The sequence below is a fragment of the Vitis vinifera genome, chromosome 14 (genome assembly GCF_030704535.1).
Source record: "Vitis vinifera cultivar Pinot Noir 40024 chromosome 14, ASM3070453v1".
Taxonomy (NCBI): Eukaryota; Viridiplantae; Streptophyta; class Magnoliopsida; order Vitales; family Vitaceae; genus Vitis; species Vitis vinifera.
This window is the reverse complement of record NC_081818.1, coordinates 29,716,883-29,728,953: the sequence shown is the minus strand read 5'-3', so window position 1 is coordinate 29,728,953 and position 12,071 is coordinate 29,716,883. Positions and strand designations below refer to the sequence as shown.

General features: G+C 32.5%; 1 protein-coding gene across 1 annotated transcript; it reads left to right on the top strand.

Moving 5' to 3' along the window:
- Positions 1-6,163: 6,163 nt before the first annotated feature.
- On the top strand, positions 6,164-8,316 carry LOC100257755 (myb-related protein 306). The gene is made up of 4 exons (XM_059742537.1): positions 6,164-6,635; positions 6,768-7,038; positions 7,185-7,314; positions 7,403-8,316. The coding sequence occupies exons 2-4, from the start codon at positions 6,906-6,908 to the stop codon at positions 8,121-8,123; spliced, it is 984 nt and encodes a 327-aa protein (XP_059598520.1). The 5' UTR covers positions 6,164-6,635; positions 6,768-6,905; the 3' UTR covers positions 8,124-8,316.
- The last annotated feature ends 3,755 nt before the right edge of the window (positions 8,317-12,071 follow it).

Here is a 12,071-nt window from a genome sequence, read left to right as displayed (position 1 = left end):
AAGGCCCAATGGGCCCAACATTAGGTGGGCTCACACCCCTTTTGACAACTGTTTTCATGTGTTTGCCAACTAAGGTGGTAGCTCCATCTTCATCACTCACCCCTCATTGTTCTTTTTTCAAAATTCAATCATACCAAAATTTTGAATCTGAGTTGTTCATATTTTTCATATTCGGATCTTATTTTATATTATCCGTATCATAGTGGATAATGCTATCTAATATGGATCTCAAGAGTGGCATTCCAACGTGGCATTAGACTTATTATTTTAAATATATATTTATTATTATTATAATTTGTAAGTAGCAAATGGGTAAACGCCTAAAACATTATGGGGTTGAATTAGGGTGATTTGATTATTGATGTGCCACCAATTGATGTTGGGGCTATACCTAAATATTAGGTTAAGTATAGTCAAGTAATGGGCCACTGTCTCTGGATTTTTTCAACAATTATCATTCTAGTGTAGCTTAAAGAGTGGCAAAGTCAGCATCAAGATTTATAAAAGAAATATGATTTGAGAGCTCAAAAAAATTGTTTCCAAACATAATTTTTAATTATTACTTAGGAATTGAAAATCAAAAATAGTTTTCCCTTGTTGTCAAAATTCACTCTATTTTTACCAAAAAATTAAAATTAAAATTAAACATTGTCTTCAGTTTCTTGTATTTCTCTCAACTTTCTCAGGATCCAAACGGAACCAGAAACTGAATATTAAAAAAAAAAAAAAATGACTCCAAAGGATACTTGGTGGTTGAGAATTAAAAGCAGCAAATTTCAACCAAAATAGTGAATCACAAACCAGACACTCGTGCCTCTGCAAAGAAGAAAAAGAAAGAGAGGAAAAAGAGAAAAGGAGGTAGGTTGTCAGAGAGTTTTTATTGAGAGGTGAATGGGAGATCCTCAGGCACATGGTGCAGTCCAAATCATCTAGAAAGCGTATGGACCAAAATCAATGTCCTCTCTTCGTCTACAGCCAAACAGTTTTCCTCTTTTTTTTAAAAAAAAAAAGAAAGAAAGGGAGGGAATTAAGCAAACTTTGATGGGAAATGAATTGAATGGTGGCGTGGGGGTGACGCTTGAGGTCAAAGATTTGTGTTCTTGAGGCCGAGGAGGTGGGTTTCAGGTCTGATTCGTCTGAAATTCCAGGCGAAATCATAAATAACAAGTATGGAAAATTTAGCATAGAATCCAAAGTCAAAAGGCTGCTGTTGTACCGAGCTCCCTGGTCCGAGGTGATGAATGATGATGAACACCATGATGCAATTATGGTTCACAATGTCATCGATTTCATGGCCATCCCATTAGTAGTCGCCTCGTGTTTTGGGTACCATACCCATTGACCTCGTCAATTTTGATATCATATAGGGATGGGTACCCTTCAATGTAGTACTTAATCAAATCGAATCAGTCTCCAAGCATGTGTTTTGGGTACCATACCCATTGACCTCGTCAATTTTGATATCATATAGGGATGGGTACCCTTCAATGTAGTACTTAATCAAATCGAATCAGTCTCCAAGCATGGATGTTTTTTTTTTTTTCTAGAAGATGAATAGATACTCGTTCTTTTCATAATATAATTTGTGTAGTTTTGAACTTTTTTTTTTCTTGGTAATTTTCCTATGATCTAGAGTTTATTATCATTGCCTCTATCCATTTTCAATACTTTCAAATTTAGTAATCTTTCCAAGTGTTACAGAATTACTCAAATATTATGTTTTCAATCATTATAATAAGATTGATTTCATCAAAAGCTTTGAAAATCAAATTTTAAAAACAATTTAGAAGATAAGAGTTGAACGAATCTCTTCAAAAGATATTCAAATCTTTAAAAGAAACTTCAATGAATCTTTAATTTTTAAAATATTTTTTTGATTTATCAAAATCTTCAAAATCTCATATTTCAAACTTTAAATCGAAATTAACATAATATATCTTAAATTTAATAATCAAGTTATTTAAGTCATCAATCGACGTTGTATATGTTAAGACCACAATTAAGTCAAATTAAGTTTATGTCAAGTCAAAGCCCAAGTTATGCCAAAATCCAAATCAAGTCAAAAGTCTAATCATACCAATATTTAAGTTAAGTCAAGGTTTAAATCATACTAAGACCCTAGTCAAAGCCTAAAAAGAGGAACGTGAATAAAAAAATAAAAAATAGAAGTTGTTAAAGACTATAAGTAAGAGGAGGATGGTGAACTCGGGAAAGTAAATAACATACCATGGGTATTAGCTGAATTAACTCTAAAACGCTCTTATTAGATTGGGTAGGAAATAAGAGGATTTTGTGGTTAGACAAATCACCTGCAATTCAACAAAATTAGAGGGTGCAAATTTCTTTAAACTCTCAATTAATAATTAGAAAAGAAAGAATTAAAAGACAAATCTTTTAATCAAAAAAAATCCAAACATAATTTTATTCAAAGAGAAAACTTTATTATAAAAATATTTTATCTAAGGATATGGATTTCTGTTTGACTTAGTTCAAAAGAACACACTCCTATCTCAAACTAAATCAAATTTAAATGGTTAAAAAAATCCCAATTAAATCAAATCAAACAATTAGATTCACCTTGGTCGGTTTAGATTAAGGGTTCATCAATCATATGATATAATATTCTTGTTCAAGTGTTATTTTAAAAATGTTTATTTATAAATTCAATTTTTAGAACTTTTTTCACTGTCTTGCTTTTTCCGAGGTAGTGGGCTTGGGGAATTAGTACTTTAATCACAAGGCTAAGTAGGAAGATTTTGGGGTATATTTTTTAGCCAATTGATTAAATGATGAAGGGTAGTGGCAATGATTAATGTGAGTAAATTAGGGGGCATGGGCCATATTTTAAAAAACTCAAGAAATGGTCACCCATTTATTTAAAGGCAATGTCAGAAAAGATTAATATAGCATATCCCAATTGACACTTTGGTGCAAGTAGCTTGGAGGGTATGAGATGTATGGTGAACAAATTTTGATATAAATTAAGCAATTTAAAGAGGTGGAATATGAAAAAAAAAAATTTTAAAAAAAATTTAACCGGAGAAAATTTGAGGAGAATGAAGAAAATTACATTATTTATTTATTTATATTTTTGCCTAATTTAATACTTTTATTAGGTTTTAATAAATTAATAAGAGAGTCAATCAAATTAAATTCACAAAGTTATATTAAAAATTATTGGGAAGTTTGATCTTGTATCAATTTAACCCCTAATTTATTTTAAAGAATGTCAATATGAAATTATATTAATTAAATTTCTAATAAATCATTATAATTTTTTTATTTTTTTTTATCATGGATAAGAAAATCCTTGTAACAACAACTTGAACAAATTAAATATATTTATACATATGATGCAAAAACTAATGCCAATATCCATATGTTTGCACATAAATTTTGTTATGAATTTGTGATGAAATAATTTGAACAGAATGATTAATTAAAAATTCGAATATAGTTAAAAATTAAAATTATTTCAAAAACATGTTTAGAAAACGAGATTAAGACACACTATGGTGATTTCTACAATTTTAAAAGAATAAAAATCAACTAATTTAGTACTTATTTGGATATAATTTCTATTTTTTTTAAATAATAACTCCTATATGAAACATAATAATGCTTATGTAAAAAAATCAACTTATTTTATATCTTTAAAAATTATTTTTAAAATTTAAAAAAAAAATTTTAATATCTCAATTTTTAAAAACTATTATATTTTTAAAAACTTTAATATTTTATATAGGATTATTATATTTCTACTCTTTGATGGGTCGTTTTCATCTTTTCCTCGCAGTACTATTTCACTATCAATGACTTAAGAGTATTTAGTGTCCTTACTTCTTTTAATATCTCAATTTTTAAAAACTATTATATTTTTAAATTATATGTCAAAAAGTTTTAATATTTTATTATATTTTTGCTCCCCCCGTTGGGTTCTTTTCACTCTTTCCTTACCTCACTATTTCAATATTAGTCAGATAATAGTATTTAATCTTGCAAAGTGGTCCTTGCTTTTTTTAATATCTCAAATTTTATATAATTTTTAAAAATTATTATATTTTTAAATTATATGTCAAAAAGTTTTAATATTTTACATAGGGATCATTATATTTTTGCTCCTCCATGGGTTCTTTTCACTCTTTCCTCACCGCACCATTTCACTATTAATTAGATAGCAGTATTTTATTTTGTAAAGTGGTCCTTGCTTTTTTACTCTCCGATAGCTTATTTTCACCATTTTTCTTACAGTACTATTTCATTATACGTCATTCAAGAGTATTTAATCTTGTAAGGTGGTCCTTACTTTTTTTAATATCTCAAATTTTAAATAACTTTTAAAAATTATTATTTTTTTAAATTACATTTCAAAGAATTTTAATCTTTTATATGGAGGTTATTATCTTTTTTGATTTTTTTTTCTTCAAAAAAATCCCAACCATACCTTCACAAATTGTTAATTTAATCCAACTATTTTCTTCTAAGACAGAGGAGTACCTTGTCTTAATTATGCGGTAGTCTATTTGAGGACTATTTCTTTGTCACCTCAGAAATATCTGGAAGAAATGGTCTTATCATATCATATGCAATAATTCTTTCTTTTTTTTAAAAAAAAAAATTTAATTTGATTTATTTACTATTCCAAGAATTGGACAGATGGAAATAGATTTGAGAATTGAAAGAATCTCTTTATTTTTCTTTGGATATTAAAATCCTCATAGAGGGGACCATATTTATTAATAATAAATAGCTGGTTACATTAATTAGAAGCATGTGTGGCCAATGCTTTTAAGCCATCACTTTCCACTTACAAATTGATGGGTCCAAGTCAATTCATTCAATTACTACTATTCTTAATTTTTATTAAATTCTTTAAATCCTTCAAAAAAAAAAAAAAGTACAAATAAAACAAGAAAGTGTCTCTAAATGTTATTTTTTATTTTTAAAAATTAGGTGAAATATTTTAGCTATTTTTCAAAATTTTAATACAAGTTTAGAACTTATAGAAAATTTTAATATAATTAAAAATAAAAAATATATATATATATTTATAATATTTTATTTTATTTTATGTAGAATGGTGTTTAATATTTAATAAAAATTTGTAATATTAATACAAATGATCATTTCAACTATTAATTAAGATAAAAATATAAAAATTTGTCAAATAAAATTGTAAAAATGTGTTTATTTAATTAATAAAATTATAAATTTGACTTCCAAAATGAGGAATTAATATATTTGAAAAAACAAAAAACATATAAGAAAATGAAATGATGTGAGTGACTTTCGTTACGACATTTTATTCCTTAATTCTAAGATTTGAATTGTATTCTTTCTTGTCCAAAAGTCAAGTCTTGTTATTTTTTTTATATGTAAGTTTTACAATATGATAAATTAAGTAGAAATCTTCTATATATCATAAATTATATATATTTGTCTTTTAACTATTTGTATAAAAAATTTAAATATTAAATTCTAGTAGTAATAAATAAATAACTAAAAATAAATTTTTTAATTTCAAAATGATCTACATGACAGACGTCTTGAACCTACTTGACTCGAGTCATGAGCTCCTCTTTGTGATTCAATTTATATAATAATTTTCTTATTTTACTTTTATAAAGTTTTAAATTAATAACTAAAAAAATAAAAAAATAAAAATCGCACACTTGTGTATTATTATTATAAAATTAAAAGCATAGTTAAAAATTATATTTCTATTAAAAAAAAACTAGACGTTTTGGACGGTCCAACAAGACTTGATTCAGCAGCCTTTGCCAGGCCAGTATAGTCTCGTGGCACTTGTCTAATTCTATTCTCTCTTGTGCTTTGAACACTTCATGCATGCACCGCTTTCAAATTTATTACATGTTCTGTTCACAACCCTACAAATAATGCAATTAATCCACCACTATGACCATAAAAATCTATAAAATATATACATGTTAACTAATTCTTTTTTAATTTTTGCTAACCAAAAGATATATATGAAAACTAACCAAATTGGGGAGCTATAGCGCAAAATTTTCAAGTTGTTTGGAAGGACAGAAAATCTCAGAGTTAATGTTATAGCTATATATATGCATTCCCTTTTGGTAAGGACCACAAGCAACGGTGGATATTTGTATATTTTTTTTTAAAGAGTTGAAGTTGCTTGATTTTTAGCTGGGATGATACTGATTTTGGATGAAGAAGTAATCAAACATTAAGTCAAGAATTGGCCACCGCTGGCTGGCCAAGGAAGAAGGGGTCATACAAGTGGGCCTATGTGCCTGCTGCTGACTGATTCAACTGCCAATAATCTATTAATTATCCAAGCATTTTCAAAGATAGGGTTAGTGCTTATTGATACGGGTTTTCAATGTTGAACCCAGAACCAGGAGAAAGCTGTACACTGTCTGTAGTGGGTGTTTACAGATTGAAAAGTCCCATGGGAAACTTAACAGCAAGCAATAAATTCTTGGAAAGCAACTGCATTGAGAGTTGGGAGGGAGTTACCAAAGGCTTAGTTTTGATGGGTTTTTTGTTTTTACTGGGTTTGATGGCATGTGGGGATTAGAGGTATCAACCAGATTAGGGTTTTCCCAGTGGACGCTCATTGAATGCCCACGCGGTTTTGCGAGGCAGAAGAGGTAGTGTCACAGCTGACTTTAGCTTGGCCATGAGTAAATGCTCTTGCTGTCATCTTTTTGACTCTTGGGTTGCCCTTTGCTACTTTTAGGTCAGCGTCCTCATCCTCTCAGGTCTCTTTTCTATATATGCAGATCAGGCAACGTTGGGCTTAGAAGCTTTGTCTTGGCTTTTAGAAGAAGAAAAGGAGGAGGGTAAAGGAGAGAGGGAGAAGCCCATTTTGTGTAGAGCCCTCAAAGAAATTAAGAAGACTGGTAGGAGAAGCAGGTGACATGGGAAGACCACCTTGCTGTGATAAAATCGGTGTGAAGAAAGGACCATGGACACCTGAAGAAGATATCATACTAGTCTCTTATATCCAGGAACATGGTCCGGGGAATTGGAGGGCTGTTCCTACTAATACAGGTTAAAACTTTTTCCTGTAATTGCCTTTTTCTGTTAGGCTGTCACAATTCAATTTCTTTTTGTTATCTCCTTCTGAGGAAAAAAAGGGTAAGGAGGAGGTGTTGATCCTGTCTTACTCATATGTTGTGTTCTATTGGGGTTTTCAGGATTGCTTAGATGCAGTAAGAGTTGCAGGCTTAGATGGACTAACTACCTCCGGCCTGGAATCAAAAGAGGTAACTTTACCGACCATGAGGAGAGGATGATCATTCACCTTCAAGCTCTTTTGGGCAACAGGTAAAAACAGGAGATTCTTTCTCAAATTTTTTCTGTTTATTTTGGTGGGTTTGGTGTGGTTTGTAATGGGAGTGTGGATGTGGCGCAGATGGGCTGCCATAGCTTCTTATCTTCCTCAGAGAACAGACAATGACATCAAGAACTATTGGAATACCCATTTGAAGAAAAAGCTGAAAAAGCTTCAAACAGGCTCATCCTCAGATGGTCACTCTAGAGATGTGTCCCTAGCATCACAGTCAATCTCAAGAGGCCAGTGGGAGAGAAGGCTTCAAACTGATATCCACATGGCTAAGCAAGCTCTTCATGAGGCCTTGTCTCTGGAGAAGCCACACAGTTCCTCTGATCAATTGAACCCCACTAATGGCTATCAGACTTGCACAAGACCTGGTCAAGCATCTTCCTATGCATCCAGTACTGAGAACATTGCTCGGTTGCTAGAAGGGTGGATGAGAAATTCGCCCAAGCAAGCTAGAGCAAGCTCAGCTACCACTCAAAATTCATTCATCAACACTGCTGGGACCGATTCCACCTCTAGTGAAGGGACCCCAAGTGCAGCAAACAACGAAGACATTGAATTAACTGAAGCATATGAAATGCTCTTTGGATTCGACTCCTTGGACTCTTCCAATTCTGAAATTTCCCAATCTAAATCCCCTGAGGCAAGCTTTTTCCAGGAAGAAAGCAAGCCGGATCTCAGCGACCAAGTGCCATTGTCATTCCTTGAGAAGTGGCTATTTGAAGAAGGCGGTGCTCAAGGAAAAGAAGACCTTACTGATATCTCATTAGATGAAAGTCCTGATTTTTTCTGAAGGGGGTTCTTTTGGGGTTCTTTATCACCAGAATCCTTGTGTCTCTTCTATGTTCTAGGCCTAAAACTCACTCTGGCCTGCACGGGAAGAGATCAGTACTATCAGTACTAGTCCTTTAGTGCTAGAACAGAAGTGTATATCTCACATTTTTGTGTTATATGAATTGACTAAGAATAAATTCATTTTGCTTTGATTTGCTGGTTAGATCAAATGATCAATATCTGTAAGTTCTGTTTTCTTGAGTATGATTTCATGCTCCGAACTCGAGCTTTTCAAATTTTATATGTTAGACCATGTGATTTCTATCGGTTGCCATGACTTATTTCTATGTAGCCATCTGAATAATGTTTGAAACCCAGCTCTATCCATGAAGTTACCTCTCTGCAACATTTCGTTTTGTGTGAAAATGGATGAGAAGCTCAGTAAGCGAACACAAGTTGCTTTAACTCATCAGCAGTGATGATAGATCACAACACATGTAGCTTAGCTTACAGTTTAGAAGTTAACTGAATGTTTAAAAGTATATTTACACCGTACTAATATGGCCAACTAGGACTTTGTAAAGAAATTTAAATATCAAAAACAGCTAAGCATGGAGATGGATTTTAACAAATTTTATGATAAAAGTTCAGGCAGATTCAAAAAAAAGGAGATCAATGGTGGAGCGGTGCAAACTGAAGCAATTTCATTTCTTTATAAATTAGTGAGAATAAAACTTGGGATATGTTTTTACTAAGGTCACAAGATGCTCTTGATTTTTTATGTTTTATTTTAAAAAAATTTTACTTTATTTTTTATTTTTATTTTTTATTTTTTATTTTTTGTTTTTTGTTTTTTAGGTTCTTGTAGTACCGCACAGACACTCCTATCTCTCTCGTGAAATTGTTTGGATTGAAGGAAAACCCCTGGGCAGGATACCTTTGGGAATCCGCATAGTGGTCTCTTAAATGCACTTGTGAATGGTTTTGAATATATTTATAACTCGTGTTCTTCAACTAGGAAATGGTTAGTCCTGACCATGCAAGTAATCCAATCTGTAAAGGCAAGGAAGAAGCATAAGTCCCTCATGAATGCCATTACCAAATGGCAGAAGTGGTTTAATATTCCCGACCATGCAAGCAATATTTCAAACTGTAAAGGCAAGGAAGAAGCATAAGTCCCTCATGAATACGTTACCAAATTGCAACAAACAAAATAAGAATTCTGATGGGTTTATTAAATAGTTGAACCCCTTTCAGACACTCCCGTCTATCAGATTTTAGCGGGTGGCTAGCTAGCTGCCTGGAGGGTTGGAAGCAGACAAAAAAATGAAAGTCAAGATCCATGTATCTTTATAAGGATACTTCTTCCTTCTCAACATATCATTAACTGCAAATATGTGGTGAACTGATGGGTGTCCGTAGTTGGCTTAGTGCAGAGAACACAAGGTCATGGCAGCATGAGAGCCCATTTTTCTTTCCTATGCACTATTTGATAACAGATTCCGGCCATTTAATTTTCATTTTTGTACTGGTGTCTCTATAGTCCCCCTTACTGCATGTCCAGCTGCATACCTCAATAGAATAGACCAGTGGAAGCTCCACAAGCATTGTAAAAATGTTCCTTTAACATGTGAAGGTACCCCCCAGGGGTCCCATGAAATGACCAGTGTACCTTTTAATAGTTGCAACTGTCTAGCCCCCATTAATCCATTCTCTCTGCAATCCAGCTATTGGAGTCTAGAGAGAAAGATTTCTTTCTTTCCTTCTTTTTTTTTTTTTTTCATTTGCTGACAATCTTTTTCTTATTTGTGTTGGACTCTAGCTCCTTTCTTAGTTAATATGGTCATCATTATATGAGTCCAATTCTTACCAACTGCAACAAACTTCTAAAGACAAGATCATGTGCCCTTCAGACTGGACCTCATAAGCCCACCTCATGTTGTATTAACTGAAGCATGTGGGTATATAAATTTATATTGTAATGGGGACAGATTTCAGTTTGCATCTAAATTTTCATAAACAGATTAATTGATGTTATCTAATGAATTTTACCTTTCTAATATTCTATTCAAGAGTTTCTAACATTTATGGTCAAAACATATATATATATATATATATATATATATAGTTGAAGTGATGTTAGTGATCGGTCTATTAATTTCCGTGAAGAACAAGGCACGTACATCTTGGTTCTGGTTTTACTTTAATTACCAGAACAGTGTTCTTGAATTGCTTGATCAAGTGTGGAAAAATGACCCATGAGATGACTTAGAAGTCTTCCTCAGAGTTATTTACATTTAGTATATGGGACTGTGGCCATTAAAATTCACAGTAAGTATCCTGACTGGAATCATGGATCTTGCCCCTGATTCAGTTCAGACACCCCACCACCTTCATTGCTATTCCTTCAGTGTTTGAATGGAAAAACGTGTTCAATTCTATGTACCCAACCCACATTTCCAGAAGTCCATTATATGAAGTACAATGCCATGCCCCCAAATCAAAACTGGTCAGATGATTCCCAGGAATGCATCTAATGCCTTGTCATACTATATATGAACAATTCATATATATACTGAGGCTGAAGTTCAAAGGAATAATGAAACATGAAATACTACAAATTAGGATCGATCATTTAATTAAACCTGGGTGTGAGAGCTTTTGATTCATGTTTACACATACCGAAGAAATCCAGCGATCAAGGTGTATTGAATTAGAATCAATAAGTATGACGAAATAGACTGACATTTCATGGATGTTGTGCTTTTATTACCTAGGCAGTGGGTGCATACCCTCCCATGAGTTGAACTTATCAGAAGGTATGCCTATGCTACATCATCCAATCTTCACAGTGATAATTAGTTATCGATTAACCGATTGAGATAGTTATCATGGCGACAAAGTATGATTATCTTTCTGTTGTCAAGTGAAAAACTGATTACTCGAGGCTTGGCCTTCCCTAATGATTTGAGCTTTGAAAGGATCTCATATGCTTTACCTAATTAATTATACATAGATGTTTAATTAGGTAAATATGCTTAGCTTGTCATCACTTGATTAGGCATTTTAAAAATAATCATCACCAAATCTTTGAGAGATTAGGTGGTCCTGATACCACCACAGTGGTGATTTCACTCTTGGCTAGACTTTCTATGATTTAATGGCCACTGACTCAGATTATTCCTGCTCAATTTCTCTATCAAGAGAGCATATTCACCTTTTCCAAAGTGAGCTATGATCTCAACCTTTTAATCACGTGTTACTAACTGGCCACTGATCTTACCTTTATACTTAGAAGAGAAAGAATCTTCAACTTTGAGGAGCGTATGCAAAAACCTATTGCTGGTTTGCAGATTAAGATGGCTTCAGTCTACCAAAATCATGTCGTAATCTGAGGGTTGAATGAGGGATTATAGCAAGGGTCCCTCATGACTAGCCTTTTTTTTCTCTCTTTTTTTCTCTTTTTCATTTTTTCATCATGAACATGTGGTTTCAAGTTGAAGTTACACCTACAAGATCGGTGTCATTTGTCAATGTTGAATGGTCTGTCTTTATCATAAGTATATATATATATACACACACCCACAGCTCTAAAGATCAAATTAATGGTTGAAACTTTGTGATCTAGCTAGGGCAAGTGTCACAAGTGGGTTTGTTCAAAATTGAAGAAGTCAAAGAGAAAATACACTAAAATCTCAAGAAATAAGCAGAAGGTCACAAGCCCACATGAAGTTGAAATCAGCTAACCAAATCTCTCTACATGTTCTGTGGTCCAATCAACAAGGCATCTTGCCCTATTTGTAGCCTAAATTTCTTTGTACATGAACTTGCCAACTTGGCTTTTTTTTCCAAACCTTTTTCCAAAGAGACGATATGCAATTATACTTGAAATTTTATTCGGTGATAAGAGTCATGGAGGTCAAGTTGCATCAATCAACACCAAGTTTCCTTATTACACTCAACATTA

Excerpts from the sequence above, each read along its gene's own strand:
- LOC100257755 (XM_059742537.1), top strand. The coding sequence starts at position 6,906 with ATGGGAAGACCACCTTGCTGTGATAAAATCGGTGTGAAGAAAGGACCA. Across the intron at positions 7,039-7,184 it reads GGCTGTTCCTACTAATACAG|GATTGCTTAGATGCAGTAAG; the intron begins GTTAAAACTTTT and ends TGGGGTTTTCAG. Across the intron at positions 7,315-7,402 it reads CAAGCTCTTTTGGGCAACAG|ATGGGCTGCCATAGCTTCTT; the intron begins GTAAAAACAGGA and ends GATGTGGCGCAG.